Source organism: Astyanax mexicanus, chromosome 21 (assembly GCF_023375975.1).
Source record: "Astyanax mexicanus isolate ESR-SI-001 chromosome 21, AstMex3_surface, whole genome shotgun sequence".
NCBI classification, from domain to species: Eukaryota; Metazoa; Chordata; class Actinopteri; order Characiformes; family Acestrorhamphidae; genus Astyanax; species Astyanax mexicanus.
This window is the reverse complement of record NC_064428.1, coordinates 15,713,737-15,738,666: the sequence shown is the minus strand read 5'-3', so window position 1 is coordinate 15,738,666 and position 24,930 is coordinate 15,713,737. Positions and strand designations below refer to the sequence as shown.

The 24,930-nt window shown below is 37.6% G+C and overlaps 1 protein-coding gene across 2 annotated transcripts in view; it reads right to left on the bottom strand.

Annotated features, from left to right (window-relative positions):
- The window catches only part of micall2b (mical-like 2b), a 53,346-nt gene extending 31,436 nt beyond the window's left edge, over positions 1–21,910 (bottom strand). For both annotated transcript variants that reach the window (XM_049469832.1, XM_049469833.1), the window contains exons 1-5: positions 21,539–21,910; positions 21,196–21,244; positions 6,889–7,030; positions 5,367–5,488; positions 2,708–2,838 (exon numbers count right to left, since the gene is read on the bottom strand). In XM_049469832.1, the coding sequence (XP_049325789.1) occupies positions 2,708–2,838; positions 5,367–5,488; positions 6,889–7,030; positions 21,196–21,244; positions 21,539–21,681 (587 nt within the window). In that variant the 5' untranslated portion in view covers positions 21,682–21,910. The remainder of the gene's footprint in view (positions 1–2,707; positions 2,839–5,366; positions 5,489–6,888; positions 7,031–21,195; positions 21,245–21,538) is intronic.
- Positions 21,911–24,930: the final 3,020 nt, after the last annotated feature.

Genomic DNA, 24,930 nt, shown 5'->3' with positions numbered 1-24,930 from the left:
ACTCAATGGTACACGCAGGAGAGGTATGGAGCTCACTCAGAGCATGCTCTATAAAAAAACACATAGTGGTGGTGAAACCAGCTTTTTCAGCAAAGCACAGACAATTCAGAACCAGCATCTCCTGTTCTGAGATCATAGCTCTGATAAACAGCAGCAGCGTGAAGCACCACCACTGAACTAAACACTAATCTATAGAGCAGACATGCCCACTTTAACCTGAACTGACCAATCAGTGCCTTCACATGAGCATGAGAATAGAGCTGACACTGTTTCAGCCCTGATTCACAGACAACTTAAACTGCACTTTTTATTTATCTACTTTTTCTTAATCCCTTCAGTTTTCCTTCACTTTCCCTAAAAACACATTGCATTTGTTATGTCTCTTTTTTTTTTTTTTTTTTTAGATAACTTTAAGTGGAAAAAAACATCTAATTTGAAGAATCTCTTGTTTATTTTTCCCTCTATAAAGCGCGCTTAAAACTCTTTAATTTTCCCAAAAATCGTCAGTGTGCCTTATAATCCGGTGCACCTTATGTACGAATTTTACCAGTCAGATTGTAAGGAGCAGTAAAGCCACACTGCTGAAGTACAGTGTTATACAGGAGTTTTAGTGAAGTTTCTCCAGTGCTGAGACTCGAGCAGTGTTAGCTTTAGCCGCTAACTGCAGAGCTAACTCTTTCACTGTTCAGAGGCGAGTATATCAGACTGTAGTCTGCGTGTTTACTGTGTTAAAACAAGCTACATGGGAGGAACCGCTAGCTGGCAGCACCCTGGCTTACGAAAACACTCAGAGTTCCTCAGTGTAGCGCTGTCAAGCAGCATTTGCTAGCGCTAACTGCAGCTGACTAGCGGTGCTAACCGTGACTGTCCTGCACTGCTAACCAGAGCTGGCTAAGCGCCTGCTAACTGGGGCTAGCGCTTACCCTAGGACAAAATACTGTAAATTTAAGCTTACTGTGAATAAATGGAAGCGCTTTACTTTAATCCAAATAAACAGTTTTCAGGAGAGAAATCTGTGTAGATTAACATCCAGCTCTCATTTGACTTTAAAAAAAAGAGTTTTTAAGAATTAAGTATTACAGTTTTGTTTACCTAGGCGTGTTTACTTAAGTGTCTTTCTGTTATAACCTTATGGGATTAAACTCTATTAAGATTGTATATCAAAAAAAAATATATATATATATATTTTTTAATCCCTATCGCCCAGCCCTATTTCATTATGTTCAACTTCAGCCAAAACTGTGTGCATCTCTACTTATTTTACTTATTCTTTCTGAGAAAATAAACAATAGATGCTATTTCTTCACTCAACTGAATAAAGTAAATCAATAGAGAGATCATCATTTCTTCTACATTCACTTTCGATTAGTTTCAAAACCCCCTTACTTCATGCTCACTGTTCACTGACAAAAGAAACTGCTGTGACGTGTCTAAAGGCCGGAGCCTCTGACAATAAGAGTGACTCACTGGCCTTATGCTGCTGACGACTGATACTGCCTAAAATTCCAACCCCGCAGGCACTGAATCAGCCTGTAACCCCTGTACAGCGAAGTTCGCAATACTAACGTCTGTAACTTCATCACAACGTTATTCTCCCTGTTAATAAAAGATCCCAAAAAATATACACAGAGAAAGTAGTTAGAGTAGTTCTAAACTTTTAAACAAATCAGCACCTTTCAGTTCAGATATATATTCACTGTATATCATTTTTAGGTGTCTAAGACATGAAATACTTAGTAGTAATAGTAATTTACAGAAATGTAGGTCAGTATATAAAAAGTTCACGCCTGAAAGGTAAAGAAAAAAAAAGTAGTAAAAGCACCACAATTTTGGAGGAAATCAATGAAACATTTGGCTAAAGGCCTTATAAAAAAAAAGCTGGACACGTTTTTCTTAAAGTGGCAGTCCGTATTATTTTGTTTCTAAACTAATATCAGAGACATTTCTGATTGGAGAAGGGATAAAATATTGTGTTTAATGGTACCAGTGTGCTGGAACGACCATCACTGCTTAGCCTAATGTAAAAAAAAAAAAAAAAAAAAAAAATTCTACATGTCAGTCGATATGCTAGATACAGGGGTTTCAATTTAACGGACCAGAATATATTGTAATACTGTAAAAAAAAAAAAAGATATATTGTGATTGTTTAAATCAAATGTTAGACAAAAACAAATCATATTTATTAAACCTAAAGGAGTACATAAAATAAATTACCTTTCATGCAATCAGCAAAGTAGAATCTAACAACAGAGTACATCACTGCTATCTAGTGAGCATGGTTTAAACATAAAAAATGTAAAAGTAAACCGCTTCTGACACCAATCTTTACATGTAAGCTAATAATTAAATATAAATACCTTTGCATTTTTAAATATAAAAACAGTATTGCAAAATAAAAATCAGGATACAATACAGCATAAAAAACGTCTTATACCTTTAGTGACTTTATTTCATTCAATTTATGCGAGATCATACAAATACTTTAAAAACCTGCTCTTTTTATGCTCTCTCCCTGCCGTTTTTCTTCAACACTGTGTGTAGAAGCTGCTGAAAATATCCTAACATTAGCAGAAACAGAACAATATGACCTATATTTTAACCTATATAACTAAACACTAAAATTGCTTTGTTTGCCATTTTCAGCTGTTTTTGGTTGCCACATATCTGGGCATTCCTTAATAAAACAATATTAAAACAGTTCTCCTACTTGAAGCAGTTCCTGTGGTAGAGTTTGCCGTCCACAAGATGGCGCTGTACAAGGTGGACGTGTTTGTTGCAGACGTTGCAGTTGCTGCTTAAGGTCCCCGATTTATTTGACCGCTCCACCAAAACGTCTCTCTGAAAAACAGCACAGCACACACACTTTAATTACCTTACTAAAAAACATTCCAACAATGTTCATAAAATACATGAAAAACATCAGTTAATCTTTCAGAAGACAAATCTTAACCCCTTCACTGCATATAATTTACACAGTTAGGAACGAAGTGAAACCCTGCAAGGATCTTATTTAAGAGCAGTAGTTGTAAGGATTTTAATACATAATGAAAAATCTAAAAATCTAAAAGGAAACAGTATCAAAGTTTTTTGAACAACCATTGTCGTTATGCTATTCAGTCTCTATTTTATTCATCTTTCAAAGAAACCACTATGAACAGAACATCTGGACACAGCCTATCAGATTTAGAGCTCTGTTTTACACATTAATCTGTTAAATTTTAAATAAAACAGAACTGAAAATCTTAAATTTAGGCTAAGTAAGAAAAACTTGTCTATAAAATAGATGTGTATAACTTACAACCTTTTGAATCTTCTTAATTAAACTTCAAATTCAACTTACAATTACTTTTTAACAAAATGTATTAATCCAAAAAATTATTCTTTTATCCAAAACACAACTATATGGAATCAAATGTCCCGTATTGTGTATTATTACACCCCAGGGGCCAATATGACAAAACATTAGTGGTGTAGCGATGCAAAACAATCTGATGATGTGCATTGCGAGCACAGACGATTCCATGTTCTTTTACTATGAATTCTCGTGCAGTTGCAGTGTTTAAATTCCGCGAGAGCAGGTCGGAGAACCAGTGGGCGTAAGCAAAGGGCGGAGGACATGTCAATGATTTTAGACTAAAACCAATCACACAACCACATTTTGATGTCAGTTACTTTTTTAAGCCAATCAACAGCCAGAGTTAGCTGTCCATCATTTTTAGCCGCAGCCCCTAAATAGGTTTTTGTTAGGTGTCTGTTGTTTTGTCTTGGCTTGTGTGAGCGGGGGCTGAGCCCGGAGCCTGGGGACATTTAGTGGAGGACAAAGACGCAGCGGGTGGGAAGCAGTGCACAGGGTGGCTTCACTGCATTCCCAAAGGGGGTTTTGACTTCAGCAACCCAAACCAAAAGGAGCAATGGATTTTGCATAATGTAGTGTAGTGAAAAATAAGATATTTTATTTTGCACTGCAAATTAATTAAATTAACAAAATGCAGCTGAGTGCCAATGGTGGGAGCTACCCAAGTTTAGTAAAGCTAAGCCAAGTAAACAAAACTGTAATTCTTAAGAAAAAACACTTTCTTTTAAAGTCAAATGAGCACTGTTTTTTTAGTCTACACAGATTTCTTATTTGGGTAAGTAAACGACTTCTGTTTATTTACAGTAAGATTTAGATTTTCAGATTTCTATTAAGCTAGCGCTCAGGGCGGTTAGCAGCTAATGCTAATACTGCTCTAGCCTCGATGCTGGAGAACTAAACTGTAACTCCTGTAAAACACTGCACTTAGCAGACTGGCTACTTACTTACTGCTCCTTAGAACCTGACTGCTAGAATTTGTAAATAAGGCGCACCAGATTAAGAGACGCACTAAAGATTTTTGGGAAAATTAAAGGATTGTGCAAAAAATGTGGAATAAGGGAAAATTTCACATGTGAATACAGAATCGTGAATTGAATTCAATCATGAGTGCATTGTTACACCCCTTTTGTTTACACTTCAGAAAACATTTATAATTTCCTAATCTGTTTAATATATCGTGAGAAAATGTAATTATGAACAGAGTGTGTATCGTTACACCGCTACAGAACACTGCATATTGCAATACTCAATCACAATTTGAGAATAAAACTATTTTGTTACCATGTTGAAATAAACAGTGCATAAAATTTAGATAAATTTGGTTGTGATCATGATGCAAGCCTCAGTGTTGTGCGTGAACAAGTTCAAAAGAACGCATTCATTGAACACACTCATTTTTTCATTAAGGTTGAACTGAACGCAACACATTTTTTTATAAAGAAATTGAACGTGAATTAGTTCACATTATGTGTCATGAACAGCAGACATCCCTGTAAATGAACGTTGGCTGGCGAGAGAGAGAGACACCAACGACGAGAGCGCGGAGCGCGTGAGAGAGAGATACAGAGAGAGAGAGAGAGAGAGACCAATGACGAGAGCACGGAGCGTGAGGGCGAGAGAGAGAGGGAGAGAGAAAAAGCGCTGCAATTTAAAAAAATGGCTAGTGGAAGTGATGCACGGAGACAGACACCGATTCTCCTTATGAACATTTTCATCACCTGGTAAGAAACCCACAATTGCAGTGTCATGAGCAAATATCTACAATGAGCAGTTTCAAAGAACGTATAGTGATTTCTAGGTTGTAGTGTGAAAAAAAGTATTTATTTGAATATCTCACGAAAAAAGTAAAATGAACTGAACTTTGAACTAGTTCAAAATTAAAATTGTGAACTTTGAACGTGAACTGTTCACTTTGAGCATGTATGAACTGAACTTGAACTAGTTCAGAAAAGCTGTGAACTGGCACAACCCTGGAAAGCCTATTCTAAGCTTATCCGGACATACATCTCACCTTATTTTCCGTTTCTGGTTTAGGAGGTCCATATACTTTAGCTGTGACCGCCTGGTTCTTCTTTCCAGGTTGCTCCTCGATGGACTCCGTGGCTGGCCTTTTAATTCCGGCCATTCCCCCAACTATTGGGATATCAATAATAAATAAGGTTATATGGCAGTGGCAATGAGAATTATACCATTCCTGCCTTTACTGACATTCTCTTTCTGAAGGTATGAGTGGAGAACCTTCAGATTCAGAATGAAGACGTGCACACAAAACCTTTAAATTTACAGTAAAAAAGCGCTGGCAGAAAATTCACTTCTGGAATACAGTGAATACAGTGAATACTTCATCATTTAACTGGAAACAAACAGAGGAAATTATTGTAATATTACATTTTTATGTTTCTACACATTCTACAAGGGGCATTCTCATTACTATATATCTTTATTAAAGAAAAAATATAAAACTTTCACCATAATTAATGTGCCAGTAATATATTTTACGGAATATAAGGTGCACCGGATTATAAGGCGCATTATGTCGCCATGTTTTCCTTCTTATTCAGCAGGTCTCGCCGCTGGGTGGTGGTGGTGGGGGGTAACAAGGTTAAGTAAGGCTGAGGTAAGTAAACAAAACTGTAAAAGTTAAAAGACACCTGTATTTTAATCTACACAGATTTCTCTCCTGAAACGTATTATTTGAGTGAGTAAAGCGCTTCCATTTATTTACAGTAATCTTAGATTAGGCTGGGTGCAGCAGTATTAGCATTAGCGGCTAACCACTAACGCTAGCCACGGTTAGCAGTAGTAAATGCCGCTCAACAGCACCACACTACGGAACCATTAGGCTACAGTCTGATACACTCGCCTTTGAATGGCAAAAAAGATAGCACACAGCACGGTTAGTGGCTAATGCTAATGATGCTCTAGCATTGCTAGCAGAGGTTAGAAGCATGCTACAGGCCGATAATGCTCACCTCTGAACGGCGGAAGAGCTAGCACTTAGCGTGGTTAGCGGCTAATGCTAATACTGCTCCAGTCTCTGTGATGGAGAACTAAACTGAAACTCCTGTATAAAGCTGTGCTTCAGTGGAGTAGCTTTACTTTAAGATTAAAGGATTTTAAGTGCACCTTATAGTGCGAAAAATACGGTAATTAATTTATTTTGGTTTTGTTTAAAAGGTTTTAATACTTCATTCACCACACACAGACACACCACAATGCTAATCGGCTAAATATAGGCTTTATATATCAGACATCAGCCACTACTCTACTATTTCTATATATAAATGTCATTGACCATTAAAAATTGAACAATATCGGTCGATTACTGCTCAGTTATGTTGGTACTGTGTTGTATTTGTGAATGTTCCCCAAGTACACCTTCATGCTAATAGAGTGATGTCTATAAAGGCAGGAGTGACCACCCCCCCTCACCTCCCACAGAGCATACCTGTGTACAGTATACAGTATATTACTCTTAATATATAAAATAATCTCTGTATTAGTTTTACTTAACAATAACTCAGAAGCCTTACTTGGATTACGGCCATGGAAGTAGTTGTAATACTGGGAGACGTAGGTGAGAATACTGAGGCGGTCAGGTACTTTTAGAGCCACCATATCTTCAGCGTCCAGCAGCGCAGGAATGCCCAGCTCCTCTTCCGCCACCCGGAAAGCCTAACGTATAAAACACAAACCGAGAGAACAGAGAAAGCTCAGGTTACAGGTTAGAACACTGCACCAGACAGGCAACTGCACAGATACATTCAGTAACCTATTTAATATATAAAAAAAACATATTAATGATTATAAAATTAAAAATGATTTAAATGTACTATTTGTATAAATAGTACAGCCACACAGTTTAGATTAGCTCTGCTGCTGGTTAATATTAAAATAAAATTGCTTTCTGTTTAGCTGCTTGGTTTTAATGGAATGAGCAAAAATAATAATAGGGTAAAATTCGGAATGAGCAGATCTTTGATTTGTTACAGTCTACGTATAAATTTTTATTAATTAAATAAAACATTACCTCTCTGCCTAACATATTATTTCTAATACAGATACAGCAAGTAATATAATACAGGAAATTGACAAATCCTGCACCTAACAGCTGGGGTTATGCATAGGGCTCAGCCAGGATCTACTACTCACTCAACTAACAACAATAGCAAAACCACCACAATCTGATACTGGCTCGACAAGAATCCAGAAGCACAGCCTAACACTATGTTCATGGTCCATTGCCTCAACTGCCAAGTAACAGACCTACCAAAAATAACCTATGAACAAACAGAATCCCTCCTTAATCTAAGCTCACTTCCTTTAACTATGGCAACAACACACTTACCTAAGCACAATCACACACAATAAATCACATTATAAGTTGCGTGAGCAGAACACAGCAACCACTACCATCTGATACTGGCTCGACAAGAATCCAGAAGCATAGCGAACTATGTTCATGGTCCGTGCCTCAACTGCCAAGTACTCAGACATCCACAAAAACTCATGAGACAAATTATTACAAGAGCAGGACCACACCAATCCCCTTCATCCAAACTCTAACACAAACTTCAGTGCAAGCTCTTCTCAGGGGTCATCAGGCAGGCACCTTCCTTCGTCAGTGTTTCGCTGAATTAGGCCCACGACACCTCCAGAAGGCTCAACAGTGAAGTCTGGCGTCCCAGACCCAGGCAACAATTAAAATGTAACATTTATTATATAATTTGTATCTGTGGGTAACTACATTAATATCTACATTAAAATCTTTTACTTGCATGAAAGAAGTACACATGCTTTGTTACAATCCACCACTAACATCAAGGTCTACTAAGGTCATCATTACGCAACCCAAGATAATGATCACTGACCTGAGATGAACCTGAGAGTAGATCATATCTTCACTTTTGGTTACATAAAGAAATAAACATTTTCAGTATAACTGAGATGGCTAAACCTTTTTTAAAAACAGTCAAAAAAGAATTTAATGCAACTTTTAGAAGAATTGTGTTGTTGATACTGGAGAGCAGCACATCACTTTTAGACTCTGCTAGTTATGTAAAACATGGTTTGCTACATAAGCCATTTTTTATTGAGTTCCTACATCACAATCAAGGACTCAGGGACAGGGGCTGATTTACTTACCAACTGATACACATCACTCACATTAATGAACCTTAATTTGAACCTACACAATAGAGAATTGATCACTAATGTTTGTAATGCAAATGTAGCCTAAATATCACTTCAGGGAATCAATTGATAATTCAACCAGTCAAAAGACAGGGTGAACCATTATGTAAAGTCCTAAACAAGAAAAGCTTCACTGCACATAAGAAAGAAAAGGCTGAGGTTGTGTTTTATCTCATATCTGAGACGCACAAAGGATTACAGGAAGCTAAAGCTGGTAACATGCTGTATTATTTACTTTTGATTCCAAGTCTCAGCTCATATTGACTCAGCCAGGTTTATGAGTCAGTGTAAACACAGACCTTAGCAGCTACACACACTCTGCAATAGTTTATAATACACTGTAATTTCACCAGAGCATACAACTGAAGACATGTTAAACAGTAAAATCATCAACCGCAAGCCCTGGTGATTAAGAGTCAAGGAAGCAAAATCCTACCACCTCAAAATTACACTTAGTGACAAAAAAATATTACTGCTAAACATTACTTGAAGGACAACACAAGTAAACACAATGCAGTTTTTAAATAAAGGTTATTATTAATAAGAGAGAGAAAAAATCAAACCTACATGGCCCTGTGTGAAAAGTGTTTGCCTACCAATTAAAACATAACTGATTTTACAATACCTGAGTTCAATTTTCAAAGTAATTGAGATCTATCAGTCTGAAGAAGGTTCTAAAGTCATTTCTAAAGTTTTGGGTCTCCAGCGATCCACAGTGAGAACCATTATCACACAAATAGTAAAAACATAGAACAGTGGTGAACCTTCCCAGGAGTGGCCTGCCTACCAAAATTACCCCAAGAGCGCAGCGATGACTCATCCAAGAGGTCCCAAAAGACCCCACAACAACATCCAAAGAACTGCAGGCCTCACTTGCCTCAGTTAAGGTCAGTGTTCATGACTCCACCATCAGAAAGAGACTGGGCAAAAATAGCCTGCATAGCAGAGTTCCTAGACGAAAACCACTGCTGAGCAAAAACAACAATAAAGCTCGTCTCAATTTTGCCAGAAAACAACTTGATGATCCCCAAGAAGGAAAATAATCTGGACTGATGAAAAGTTATTTTTCTTAAAAGGTTTGTGTCCTGTTACATCAGTGTAAATGTAACACACGATGTGGAGAAATGACAACAATTCTGCAAAGATGAGTGAACCAAAAGTCCTCCACAGGGCTGTGAAATACGCCCTGCAAGTTACCACCAACACTTGATGACTTATTAATAAAAACCTTCATTTAAACATAAGACTGCAAACACTTTCACACCACTGTATGTCAGGGGTGTGAATATCTGTCTATATTTTAAATTATAAATTATGTGATTGAGAAGATAAAACTTTTTGCAACATTTCATATTAATTTTTTTGAAAATATTTTAAACATATTTCCAAAGTACTTCGTATTTTCGAAGTCGATTTCGAGGCATTTTGAATCGATTCAAAATCGCCAGGACAAGGAATCACGATTCTAGTATTTAAAGAATTATTTTTTTTCAGCACTTCTACTGTATGTCTCAGGCAGATGAGTAAATTATTATAGGTACATCTCTCTAGCTCATCACACTAGCAGTCCTTTACTGCTAGTGTGATGAGCTAGAGAGATGTATGCGGCAGTTGATCACCCACAAACGGCAAGGCCTTCCCAGCAACGTCTCCACCAGACTGAAACAGTTTCTGCATCCTTTAAGGGTAGAGCAGGATCTACAGGGCCAGCTGTAACATCTGTGGGCAAATCTGCCAGAAAATGCCATACAGAGCCTGTATGCCTTTATGCCAAACCATATGTCATCTAGTATTCGGGCTAGATATGAAACAGCAAACTAGAGCTTTATTCAGTTGTTCCAATAGTTTCCCAAATAAACATATCATTTTTTTAATACTCTAATCACACATATAAAGTTCTCCTCTTGGAGGTAAAGTTTCTATCTATCTATCTATAAGAATATTCTTTTTAGGCCTGGGCCTGTGTCCACGATCTTCTCAAATGCATTTGTTGTCTTTGGATCTTCTGTTTAAAAAGGTTATTGACCCTTACATTTCAGTTTATTACCCTTAAAAACAGCCACTTCCTCACAACTTTAAATGAGAGCACCTCCATGATTATTAATGTTAAGATGGAAGACCTTTAGCAATCTTCACTGGAATGAAGCTTGATCCTAATCTACTGTCAAATCAGTGACAGGAACTTAGCAGTTAACAGCTGCCTCTGGAATGCCTCTGGTGCAGCTGCGTAAATGCTAAACTACTTAGAGAAGGGTAAATAATAAGCCAAAAGTACATAATAAGAAACAAGGCTTGAGGGAAGACGTATGTGGACACATATTAATCTGAGGTGGGGACTAATCCGCATTAATATTTGTCAGGGGTCCATCAATAAATCAGATCAAATCTTGTTTGGTTTCCTGGATCCACATTGCAATACACTGTAATGCTTTCACATTCTACTACATAATTTACATTAGTTCAGATATTTAGACTGTTCAGGTTGGTCAGAACCAAAATAGCAAGTATGGAATCTGCTGCGAAGCACAGTCTGAACCAAAATACTAGGGGTGTCACGATTTCGATATTTTATCGAAATTACGTTCTGGGTTTGAGCCTCGAAGTCAAAAAGAGGATCGACGATCCCTCCCTCTAAGCTACGCAAGCACACGCGCACGCTATGCAACTGGCGCAGCGCGCTACGCAAACGGAAACGGCGCCGCGGACGTTGTGACTGCTCAAAGAGCAGCCCTTTCTGCAGAGAATGTGGACATTCTCTTCTCCTTAAAGAAAAACTCTAAAATATAAAAATAACAGACGTTTTGTCTAGCCTCAAATATGTTAATAGTTTTGGTACCTTAAGGAGCATCTTTCTCTCAGATAAAGTTAATAATATATCTTTGTTAAAGAAACATGTGTTAAACATGTTTAACTGTTATAGTAGGATAGAGTTCAGTTTGTTAGGGCTCTAATTGTTCTATTTTTTTGTACATGACTGTTCCTGTATTTTTTTATTATTTATTTTATGTTGCACATTGCTGTTTTAATAGTGCACACTGCTGCTACCAAAAAAAGGAACTAGATGGCATTACATATATATCTTAATTAAATTACTTAAATGTGACCATTAGTGCCTACTGTGGTGTATTACAGATCACTTGTATCACTTTGCATCACTTATATCAAGCCCACCTTTTGAAATAAGATATTGTAAATTTGATGACTCAAACCAATGACTGACCATAGACTAATCTAAAACTGGCATAGGCCTCTCTGCTGTAAACAACAAAAAAAAAAAGTATATCGAGAATCGAATCGAATCGTGACCCTAAAATCAGAAATAAAATCGAATCGAGGGTTTAGAGAATCCCAAGGTGACACACACATGTAAGTGTGAAGAGTAAAAACAGAGAATTTGCCATATTCAACTCCAATTTGGGCCACTTCCATACATCAAATCAGTGGTTAGAGCATTGGGTTATCAATGACTGGCTTGTGGGTTTAATACATAGGATTGGCAAGCTGAGCTGGGCTGGGCTTTGACTTTTCACATGAGGGATGAACTACAGCATTCCTGCTTCTCTCATTCCACTGCCAAGCCAACCACCATGAACCTGACCCTTATTTCATTACAGCACTACCAAAAAGATCAAAACGATCAACAAGACACAACATGACCTGCCATCTAACCAGGAAATAAAAACACTGAGTGGGTGAAGTGAATCTTTTGTATGTATTGGGGTGGGCAGATGTCACAGGACAGCTACCAGTTTCAAGTCTACTTTATTTCCATCTTGTTCAGATTTTAAAAAGCAAAAAATGGGGAAAAAAGGGGCCAAAACAAAAGTGTCTGTTCATTTTGTCAAGAGGCACAACCTGTAAACACTAGAGTTCGCAGTGCCACTGGCTTACCAGATGGGGAGGTGTTGTCATATATAACTATCCACCCATACTTTGGCTCAATATGACCAAAAAGTAGGGATGCACCAAATATAACTGCCATTAATAAAACACCACCCATTTTAAAGGTGTTTTCACACCAAAATTATTTGGTCATTTGACTTTGGTTCATTTGTACCCTTGTACTCTTACCCTTGTATCCCTCACTTGTGACGCAGACTTTTTTTGTGAAAAAGCTCTCAGCGTTACGTCACCCATGCACAGGTGATTGGACTAACCCTAGTTGCAAGATCTGCATAAACATGGAAAATAAAGAGACCACTTAAAAATTGAGTTTCTTTGATTTTACCAAATTGAAAACCTCGGTAATATAATCAAGAGAAAAATAGATGATCACCGAGCTGAACTGCTTAGATTTTTGCACCAGGAGTGGCACCAAGTTATCCAAAAGCAGTGTGTAAGACTGGTGGAGGAGAACAGGCCAAGATGCATGAAAACTGTGATTAAAAACCAGGGTTCTTCCACCAAATATTGATTTCTGAAATCTGTTTTCTTTGCATTATTTGAGGTCTGAAAGCTCTGCATCTTTTTTAGTATTTCAGTCATTTCTCATTTTTTGCAAATAAATGCTCTAAATTACGACATTTTGATTTGGAATTTGGGGGAAATGTTGTTTGTAGTTTATAGAATAAAATAACAGTGTTCATTTTGCTTAAACATAAACCAAGAAATAGCAAAATCAGAGAAACTGATTCAGAAACTGAAGTGATCTCTTTTTTTTTTTTGTTCTTTTGCTCTATCCAGGGAGTAATTCTTCCTAAAAGTTTTCCTGGTCTTCCAGATCTTAGCTTAATCGCTACCATTCCAGTTCCTAAGAACTGTCAGTTCTTTATTCCATTATGAAATGGTAAAAGGTAGAGGTTTTACTTTTAGTTTTTCCTAATACACATTCTCTTTTTTTCAAGTGAGAAAGCTAAAGAGTGGAAGAGGGAATGAAAGAGAGTGGGAGAGAACAATGAACATGTTCCAGGGAAGAAATCTGCATAACGAAACTTCCAGGAAAGCAACAGCATAAGAGAAGCTGTTCTTCACATCTAATAAGTAACAGAGAAACGACCCGCACACAAAAGCCCTCACCAGCAATCAGTTCAGAAATCAGACACTGGCCGATGTTTACTTTAGATCAACCACAAACTGACTTTCACTTTCGGCGCTATGAAAGGACGTGGCTGTGGGAGACTTAAGAAAACGCCAAGCTTCCTATCTGTTCTATAATTGTGCCTCACAATTCCAATTTGCTTTCAGTTTTTCCAGTTTCTCTTGCTCCTGAAGAACGGAGGTGGGGAAGTCCTCACTGAGCACAGAAAGTACCATTTATTCTGAAATTATAAGGGGTTTAAACAAACAAAGTACAAATGGAATGGTTGATATGCATGCAGTAGTCAACCAATTTTGAGAATTAAAGCTAATTTTATTAAAGCTGTCACTCTACCTACCTACATGCCTAGACATGAACAGTTACAAGAAAACATTTGAAGAAAACACCCTCTATTTTTAAATGTAAAAAGAAAGTAAGGAAAACAATGACTGATTAATCATTTTCACTTTCCCGCCACGTTTTTTTTTCTTACTTACATAATACACATCCCTGTTTGCTTCCTTCTTTCACATGTGTGTGCAAAAAAAAAAAAAATAACTTTTATTATTATTTTTTTTTTGTACACATATGCGTAAGCAAATACAACCTAATCGTTTCATTTTCACATCACAGTAACACTGGTGTACAGATAAGTGCAGAATAGGGTATAAAGAACAGTCTCCATCTCTATCTGTTAAGCATGGGGGTGGCTGAGCTATTTATTGGTAGCGGGAAAAAATTATGCATTTAAATGGCAACAAATTCAGAAAACAGTCACTGTTCAGCCGGATTCCGACACATCACACATTATCACTAGCATGATCACTAACCATAAACGATTAACATTACTGATACATTAAACAAATATTTGTAAAAAAATTGTTAAAAAAACATTTAAATGAGCAGCAAGACTAACAGAAGCTTTTTTTGTGTTGCATAATAGATAAATCTTATATACTGAAAGTGACGTGTAGTGGAGTGGTCAAAAACATGGAAAATAAGTGCAATCTGTGCATGCTCAATCCAAATCAAGCACACAACACAAATTGGGCAGTAGGGCTGCACGATATATCTTTTAAGCATCGCCATCGCGATGTGCACAAGCGCAATAGTCACATTACAGGTATTTGCGATGTCAATTAAAGCAATTAAATCATTTGATGCTTGACACAAGAAGTAGATACACAGCGCTGTCTCTGTGTCTGTGTAAGTGACAGGTTCCTGCTGCCTGTGGGAGCACAAGGGGGAGGGGGCCAGGAGTAAACACGAGGTAACTACATGGTTGGGCACGTGGGTCGTTTAAATGTCTGATTTAAGAGCTGATTTCTGTTGTTTTGCTGTTTTCCTCGGGTTTTGAGTTGAGCTCGGCCCTGACTCAGCTCTTGATCGGTCTGGACCCGAGACAGTCGTGGGTGGGGCGGGGCTGGTGACTTCATGGGACCTGCATTGTTTAATATCGCAATTCATAAATTGCAGAAAAAAAGAACATTTGCAATGTATTTTTTTTCCATTATTGTGCAGCCCTATTGGGTAATGACATTTAATTTGCAGCATTTTCACACCTGCTCACTAAAGTCTCTTTCCCCTCCATCACCAACATCTACATCACACGCTGCATCGACCCCACCCATCCCTTACACGGACTCTTCGTTCTGAGCCTCCACTACCAGACTCTGCAACAGCTTCTTCCACCAGGCAGTCAGACTCCTCAACACACAGAACTGAACTGAACTGAACCCCCCTCAGCACTACTCATCCTACTCATGAAATGTCTCTATCCCCTATCAGAAATATTTGCTACTTCTTCCAAAATAACTATAACCTCTCTACCTCAGTAACTGCTGTGATAATATATGTTCTATATGTTAAAGTATGTTACATATCTCTGCACCTTATCCTCAATATGCACATTTTATTATACCGTATCGGTACTCCACTGTCCTGTCTGTTAAATTGTCTCGTCTATATTTATTGTAGTGTTATAGGTCTATGTTGCACTTTTGTTACACGTTTGCACTTTGTTTTTCTATTATATTTTTGATCCATGTTGCACCATGGTTCCGGAGAAATGTAATTTCGTTACACTGTGTACCTGTACTCAGATGGAAAGAGAATAAAAGCCTCTTTACTCTTAAAATGTCATTCCAAAATCAAAATTTAAAGTTCATGAGTCCGTAACATTGTACACATTAGGTCCAGTTAGTTGTTGAATCAGTAAACAGAGCTGTGTGGAGATAAGTGGCAAGTGCTGAGCCTACCCCATTCACTGTGAAAGCAGCTTAGCATGGAGCAGCAGCAGTTTGAACACACCTTAAATTAACTGTTTTTTTCATTGTTTTTAAATATTCTGCATTGTAGATTCATACTAAACTCATCCAAACTACAAAGAAAAAAATATGGAGTTATTTAATAAACAAAAAAAAGTGTTAAACAAAACAGAATATGTTTAATATTTTAGATTCTTCAAAATAGCACCTCTTGTGTTAGATGACGGTTTTACAAATCTTGGCTAGACTTTCTTAGTAAGTTTTATGAGGTAGAATCCCCTGGAATTCAGGTTTTCAGTTAACAGCTGTGCTGAACTCATCAAGAGTTAATTACTTGAATTTCTTGTCTCTAAATGTGTTTGAGAGCATCAGTTGTAAAGTAGTGAAGAGGTAGAGTTACAGGTATACAGTGAATAGTGAATATTTGAGTAATGTTCTAATCCAGATTATGGCGAGAACTACTCAACTAAAGAAAAAGTAAAAATATACTTTAAGTAATGAAGGTCAGTCAATATAAACAATTTCAAGGACTTCAAGTATCCTTACAAGTTAAATCACAAAGACCATCAAACGTTATGATGAAACTGGCTCTCATCAGGACCACCCCAGGAATGGAAGACCAGGAGTTACCAGCTTCAGAAACCACAGAAAACAGCTCCCTAGATAAAAGCACCTAAATGCTTCTTCACAGAGTATTTTGGTTACAAAATACAAAATTACACTTTTTAACATACTATATGATTCCTTACGTGTTCCTTTATAATCTGAATGACTTCAATATTAATTTATAATGTAGGAAAAAAGAAAAAAAATCAGAATGTGTCCAAATGTTTGACTGGTACTGTATATTTGATGATTGATTTGGATGGAAGCAAGTGAATGATCACAGTTGGAGTCCATTTTACCTGAACTAAATAGTTCTAGTGTAAAAATACTCTTAAAGAACTTCATCCAGGCATCAGTAACTATGTGAGCTGAATCTACCTACAATTTCTTTTATGACAGGCACGCATGTGAACGTTAGTCAGATTAGACACTGGTTCTTTTCCTCCTTCAGTTACTAAATTGGTAGCGACAGCCTGAATAAACTTCCTGTAATTTGTTCCAAAGTCCAAACCATCTAGAAAAGTGTTTTTCTTACTGCAGACAAAACAGACTATGGTTCAGTTCATCTGGGCCAAGACAAACTCTTGGTTCTTTGATCTGGATCGAGGTTTGCGGCACCTTTCACACACCTGCTGGGTTGTTTGGACCAAAAAGGAAAGGCTAAAGAGCAAGGTTGGTGTGAAAGCAAAAGTAAGGAGCACTGTGATCCAAAACACAGTTAAACACAGTGTAAGGGAGGTCAGCAGGGGAGTAGGGACAATCATGCTTGGGCGTGGCACAAATCAACTGGGCCTTGTGCAAGTACACTCTATCTATCCAAGCCTGCCTCTTCCAGCTCCCAGCAAGTTACAGTACCTGCCTGAACTCAACCTGCAGGCTGTTGACTGTTTGCCCACTATGACCACAGTGTTGCAAACGTGACTCCACCCAACAAACAGTAACAGATCACATAAAACTTAAGGGCAGACCTCTGGACTACGCCAGAGTGGAAATCCTAGGTAGCCTCACACCTCAGAACACCAGCACTATTCCAGGGTGACTGCTGTGATAAGCCATAGACAAAGCCATATTCATACTCATGAATATTCAAGAATCTTTACATCCAAATGACATCTTATATTTTATTAAGATATTTAAGGGCGTTTTCACACCTGTAGTTGTGAAAGTTTCTATGTTCCGGATCAGTTGATAAGTTTGTTTACTCTGAGCATTTCTTCCTCTGTTTGATTTGGTTTTACACAGACATAAACCTGAATGCACCAAAATGTGCACCAATAAACCACGGAAGCATGCTGTATCCTCTGATTGGTCAAAGCTATCTGGAACGAGAGAAAAAAGGTAAATATACAGATAAAATACTCTGTGTTTCAGCACGTTATATCTGTGCAGTGTGAAGCTGCTTTATAACCAAACGCTAAAAAACATCACGTTTTTAAATGGGATGTTTTCAATGGGATGTGCAGTGCAGATGTACACGTAGTACAGAGCAGTGAACGCCGCACAGACTGTGCGTGTAAACAGCACGGAACAGAGACAGTGTTTGTTCATAGCTGTGGCTAATATATCAGATTAAACTTCACTTTATCAGCAGTTTAGCTCAAATAAAAGGAGTATGTTGATTTCTGGGTCAGATCGAGACCGGATTGTCTTCACACCACAAGCGAACCGCTCCAGAGTTCATTTGTGACCGGACCAGGACCACCTCCTCTAGCAGGTCTCGATCAAATAATTATTTCCTTCACTGTAGCTCTGAAAAATGGTGAACAACCAGTGGGAATGTTGGGTTAGCACAGCTAGCTACTATATAATCAGTCCCCAGCATTCACACTGCTTTTACTCTGGATACAATACAACCATAATCCATCAGATACACAATTACTGGAAATTCCAACATAAAGTCAGGAGAAAAAAACTCCTGAAAGTATGTGTGGCATAATAAACTAAATTAGGGCTAATTTATCCCAGTATTGCAATTTGCAATGCTAATAATCACTAAGTGAACTGTCTACCTACATCTACACTTCACACTCTTTTCCTCTTCTGCACCTTTTCCCTTACAACATTGGGATGATCTGGCAATGCCATTTCTAGACAGTTTTCCCAGGAGAATGAAGGACAGGAAGCACTGGAATGTATATGATTTATAATCTCAATCACTAGCAGCACTTTTCCCAACCATGTTGGATTTTCGAACAAAAATAAACAGCATCTCATGGCAACAGCAAAGCAGCACATTCCACATAACGGTCACTCAGTCCTGAGCCTTGACCAGTCAAACCAAGAGGTCCCAATAACTCATATGCATTAATCAGCATTGAAATACGAACTCAACTTGGAATGTCTGAGTCACAAATTCCAAAGCTGTTTTGAAAGTACAGATGAATATTGTGCAAGATCAGTTCTACTGAATGTTAAACAGAGTGATTTGTTGAGGCTGAAGGTTCCAGACACACTGGAGTTCAATTCCTCATGTAGAACCACACATTAAGATACACTAGTAAGAGTCTGTGGACATAAAAATGCTTTCCTCGCTGCCACATGCTACATCTAGGTAGTGTACCTCTTTGTGAGAGACTGCTGACTGCTAGACGTGCCCTCAATAACATTTATCCCTGCTGAAAGACCAGAAATCTGGACAATCTCTTGCAGATTGGAACCATATAGTTACATGTGTAACCCTATTGATAAACATGTGGTAAGAGCTGCAATAACATTGTGAATAACAGAGAACTTAAACTGCGAAACCTACGGCAAGCAACAAAACAAGCTTTTCACACTGCAGACTGTGATCACATGACATTTTTATGCTGGAGGTAGAGGTCCATAGTAAACACACACTACAGATTACTTTTGGGCTTGGGAGAAATGAGTGCAGCAAAGACGTGTACTGAAATTTTTCGGTCTGGACTTCTTGTCTGAGGCATCTTTCTTATCTACTATATACATATATAGCCTTCTAATTGATGCATTACAGAAATTTAGTAAATCCACCCTTTTTTCCTTTTATTAAAAACTTTGCTGACACATTAGGGTAAAATTGTGATTGTGGGTGGCAAATAAAATTTATGTTGATGTGAATGCAACTGGTTCCTATTAACAACCACTGTGAAGAAAGGTTTTTCACAATCAATCAAGCATTTCACACCAGGACACTCTGAATGATTTTGCTTACATTTTAAACAGAGAGGCTGTGTTCAGACTGCAAGCAAATCAGATTTGTCTCTCAAATCAAATCTGTTGAGATGATTGTCCACACTGTTGTTTGCAAGTAATCAGATCAGATTTACATGTCCAGACATCACAAACTTTTCTGCAAGGGTTGCTGTGGTAACGAGGTCGGCTTCAGTTACAACGCAATTTGATTTCAGGGAATTTTCACACCTGAAAATACACAAAGTTTTGTGTTACATTGTATATATTTGGTCTGGTTAGTTGTGTCGAATTCTAGCTCTCTGCAAAGCTGAGATATCTTTTCCACTGGTTTGTTTAAAGACTGACTCAACTTTAAAGTCTGAGCCATCTAGAAAAGTGTTTTTACATTGTTTTGGTCCGAACAATCTCTTTGGGTCGACCAAACTCTGGTCCTTTGGTCTGGACCGTGATTCAGTAGATCCTCTTTTGGTCGGACCAAACTCTGGTCATTTGGTCCGGACTGTGGTTCAGTGGATCTTCTTTTGGTTAGATGAAACTCTGGTCCTTTGGTCCGGACTGCGGTTCACGGCCTCTTTCAGACCCGCTACTTTGGTTTGGAACAAACTAAAAAGTCGGAAAGTCTGGACAAAACAAGGTAGGTGTGAAAGCCCCGTCATAATGCCAATTCAAACCAGCTTTCTGTTTTGAGCTTGCAGTCTGAATATTTTAGGAAAATGAAGGAAATTTGGTGGACTTTCACTTTCAGCATGACTTAAACTCTTACAAGGTGGTTGTTCTCATAGATATTCTATTCTATCCGGATGGGATACGTTTCTCAGAGAGACGTCTGTGAAAAATATTTCACACTTCTACTCACTTCTAGTGATAAAACTCTTGCATCCGGACTGCAATTAATAAAAACAGGAGGACCAGTAAGTTTTTTTGGCTTCTCTGTCACATGACCTCACATTCAGTAGGCCCCCCCATTTCCACTCGCAGTTGTGTTTACATGGATCGGTTAGAAGTGTAATTACGGTGCGTGGCAGTGGAAAAAATAGCTATTTTACTATAAATGCGAGGAGGTGAAACTCAGAGATGTGCATCTGGACGGGACTAAAATTACTGGAGGACCACAGAGTTCAGCAAAAAAACAGTAGGTATTTCAGCCTATAATTTTTTTCAAAGGACGTCTGAGAAAAAAAAAAACATGTACATGGTCATTCTGGACAGGAATAAAATCATAGGGAACCCCCTATAAAAAAGAAATTAACCCCAGGACCCCCTAAGAAACTAATCCCATCCGGATAGGGCTAAAATCTCTACAGTAAAAAAAAAACATACAGTGTGTGTGTGCATGTGCACATGTGAGAGAGAGGTGTGATTGTTTACAATACAATTTCTAAGAAAACATTCAAAACATTAAATGAACAAGTCAATTAAAATCAGTTTTGGTTTGGATTTAATATTAATTAGCAAAAATCTAGTTTAATGTGATTTTCTGACTGAACAGACTGTTGAAATCTAATCTGAAAACCTGACTTTGGTCTTGCAGTGAGATTTTTTTTTTTGAAAAAATGCATGAAATTTGGTGGACTTTCTCTTTCAGCATGGTTTGAAGCTCTTACCAGGTGGTTGTTCTCGTAGACATTCTCTTTACTTAAGGAGTCAAAGTCTCTGCAGAGAAAGAAACAGAGAGAGCAGAAGTTTAGTGTTTAGACAGTAAACACTCAGAGCATCAGATTAACCCATATCAGAGTCTAACTGCAGGGATTCCCCGAGCACAGCTTTATATTACCAGAGTTTCTCCACTTTATACACAGGTTTAGAACAGAGGAAACCTCGCTACAGTTAGATTAAACTGAGTTAGTGTCCAGGCCAAGCTAAAATCGACCTGAGTTCAGAGTGTGTGTGTGTGTGTGTGTGTGTGTGTGTGTGTGTGCGGTAAAGCTGGGTCAGTAAGTTACTCACATCAGCTCGGGTCTGTGTTTGTGGATGAGAGCGCAGAAGGCCAGGCCGTCTCTGAAGGACGTGGTCATGTTGGTGATCGCCACATCCCTGTAGCCCTCACACTGAACCCGACACCACTGCTGCAGAGCCTTCACCGCAGCCATGAGGCTCCAACCCGCTCCAGAGCTCTCTCAGAAACACCACGCACCAACCGCACAGCCCCGCGGACCCGCCGGCCCTCACTCCACCTCCGCCTGAACTCGATAAACCCGCTCTGAACAGAACTCAAACCGCGGAGCACAGAGATCCAGACTCGGTTCCTCAGCAGAGTCCCGGGGTTCACACACCAGCAGCGGCAGCAGCGGCAGGAGGAGGAGGAGTCTGGAGTTTCTCCTCTTTCACCACACTTTTCTCACTCACTCTCTGTGTGCGTGCGTGTGTGTGTGTGTGTGAGAGAGAGAGCTGTGATTGTTTACAGTCGGTTTGACTGGACATGAGTCAGGCTTTTGGATTTGAGTTAGATTCAGAATAAAAAAACACATCCGAGTGCACAAACAGAATATACTTATTAAATGAATACATTCATATACAGCTCTGGAAAAAATGAATCCGTTTATCTGATTTTGCTATTTATAGGTATATGTTTAAGTAAAATGAACATCGTTGTTTTATTCTATAAACTACAGACAACATTTCTCCCAAATTCTAAATAAAAATATTTAAGTCAAATGAGAAATGGCTGAATAAACAAAAAAGATGCAGAGCTTTCAGACCTCAAATAATACAAAGAAAACAAATTCATAAAGTTTTTAAGAGTTCAGAAACTAGTATTTGGTGGAATAATCCTGATTTTTAATCAGTTTTAACTTTTAATGCATCTTGGCATGTTCTCCTCCACCAGTCTTACACACTGCTTTTGGATAACTTTAAGCCGCTCCTCTCCTGGTGCAAAAATTCAAGCAGTTCAGCTTGGTTTGATGGCTCGTGATCATCCATCTTTCTCTTGATTATATTCCAGAGGTTTTCAATTTGGTAAAATTAAAGAAACTCATAATTTTTAGGTGGTCTCATTTTTCAGAACTGTACATACAAAAAAAAGTATTATATATTATATTATACATTATTTATATAACCTTAATGATAGTGTATGAAATTTGAAAAAATACTTGTAAATAGATTTCTTAGAAAATTATTTAAATTACAAGTCAATTTAATTGGACATGATTCAAGTTTTTGAATTCAAGCTAGGTTTATAATAAAAAAATGCCGATGCACAAACAAAAATTTACACATTAAATTCATATACATACAAATTATTCATTGATTATATAAATAACAGTGTATGGAATTTAAATACTTGCAAATCTTTATAAATCACGATACCTTAGAAAACAGTTCAAACTGACGACTAGTCAATCAATTTGATTTATATATATATATATATATATATATATATATATATATATATATATATATATATATATATACATATATATATATATATTTTTTTTCATTTAAAAAATATACTAGCGCAACAAAATAAATACAAATACGTTTTAATTTCTGTAATTGTAACAGTTTTTTACATTCAGTAGAAACAAAGAAAATATGTAAACATTTGTGTATTTGATAAACAACATTAATCTCCCAATACTGTTTTTTTATAAAACAATAATAGTGTGAGAAAATAATGTAACATAAATAAAGTAATGCAATATCAAAAATATATCTCTAAAGTGCAGTATTTAAGTACAAACTGTAAAAAAAAAAAATCTAAAGTAAATACAGTAAAAAGCTTAACAAATACCAAATAGCTTGCTTTCAAAAATATTGTGATATTGGGATATGGAGTTTTTTGATTGTGCCAAAATTGTACAGACCCTATTGTGGACAGCATAGTACAGCACACCCCTAATCCTACCCGAATGTAAGATAGCTCTAACTAAAAAACAAATATAAATTAAAATAAATTAAGTGGGTTGTGAACAAAATAATGGTTCATTGCATGTTATTGTTGTTGTTGTTGTTGTTGTTGTTTTAATAAACAGGGCATTTTTATATTTTTTGTAATTAAAATAGATTTTTTTTTTAACAGAAACAGAAAATCAATTAAATGTGTCATTGGACTCTGCATCGGGATAAAAATTGCATATATATTTTTAATGCATACAGTAATAATGCATGGAGCTTAAAAATGGTTCAAGAGAGGGTAAACAGTTCCCAGTGTGTTGTTTTTAGGAAGTCACTTGAATATTTAATAGAGTAATATACAGAAAGTAAGCCACTCAAAATAAATAAGTTTAAGGGTTTACTGCTTATATAATTTGCTGTAAATGTCTTGATTCCTATACAGCAGCATTGTTAGGAGGACAAACAGGCCTCACATTAGAGGATGAGGGGAAAGAGGGGGCTAAACCACACAACATACTGATGTGGGGCTCATACAGGTGAGTGGGTTTGTACATGTATTGTTATTGGCTTCCCAAATGGGTCCCATAATTACAGCCTAGCTTAATCTTGATCACATCTAGGCCCCATTTACAGAGTTCAAACCAGATGGGGCCCATGTTTAACCATTCCTGGGGCCATAACTGACAGCCTTTTGTGGGGCCCACATGGAGCCATTGTTGGGGACAAAAGTGTACCGGCCCCTCATGGCTGTGTTATCTGAGAAGTCAAAGATTTACTCCAGCTCTTTTCTTTATTTGTTGTATATAAACGGGGTCTTCTTCGTATCATGTTAAGATGCAGTGATGGCAGTGAGACTTTGAGACTAGCTCTCTGCAGGTACGTCACCACAGCAAAGTTCAGTTCACTGTTCACAGCTGGGTGTGTCCGTATCAGGGAAAGCTTGTCAGGTGTTGCAGGACTTGTTTTATCTTGCTGAGTCATAACACTGACCTGCCCACGTACACATACACAGAGCATACACTAGGCCTAAAGAAATAAGAGGCGTATTAAATATCTGAATATCCAACACCATCTGCTGGGAGGAATTAAACTCACAGTCTGACCTGAGAGCAGTTTCTGAAGTTGCAGCTCTTCTGCTTTTTTGCTGATAAGACACTCCTTATCAATGCACTGGTAGGTCCACTGGCAGGTCACTGGGGCCCTCTTGTGGGCTGTGTTAGTTAGTTTGTCTATTGACTGTAATCTTCAGATATTAAAGATGCTTTAAATGGTGCTGAGCATAAAGAACCATGTTTGTGATATATATTCGTAAAAGAAGTAAAAAAAAAAAAAAAAAGTAAAAAAATTAAAGAACATTTGTCTTTGCATCAGTAAAAGTTCTTGAATCTTTAAAAATAACGTGAAACCTAAATTGATTTTCATATGGTATCGTTCAAAGAACTAGGGAGCCCCTAAGGTCACATCATGTAAAGAAAAAAAAAATGAGCGTGGCCACGCCTTAT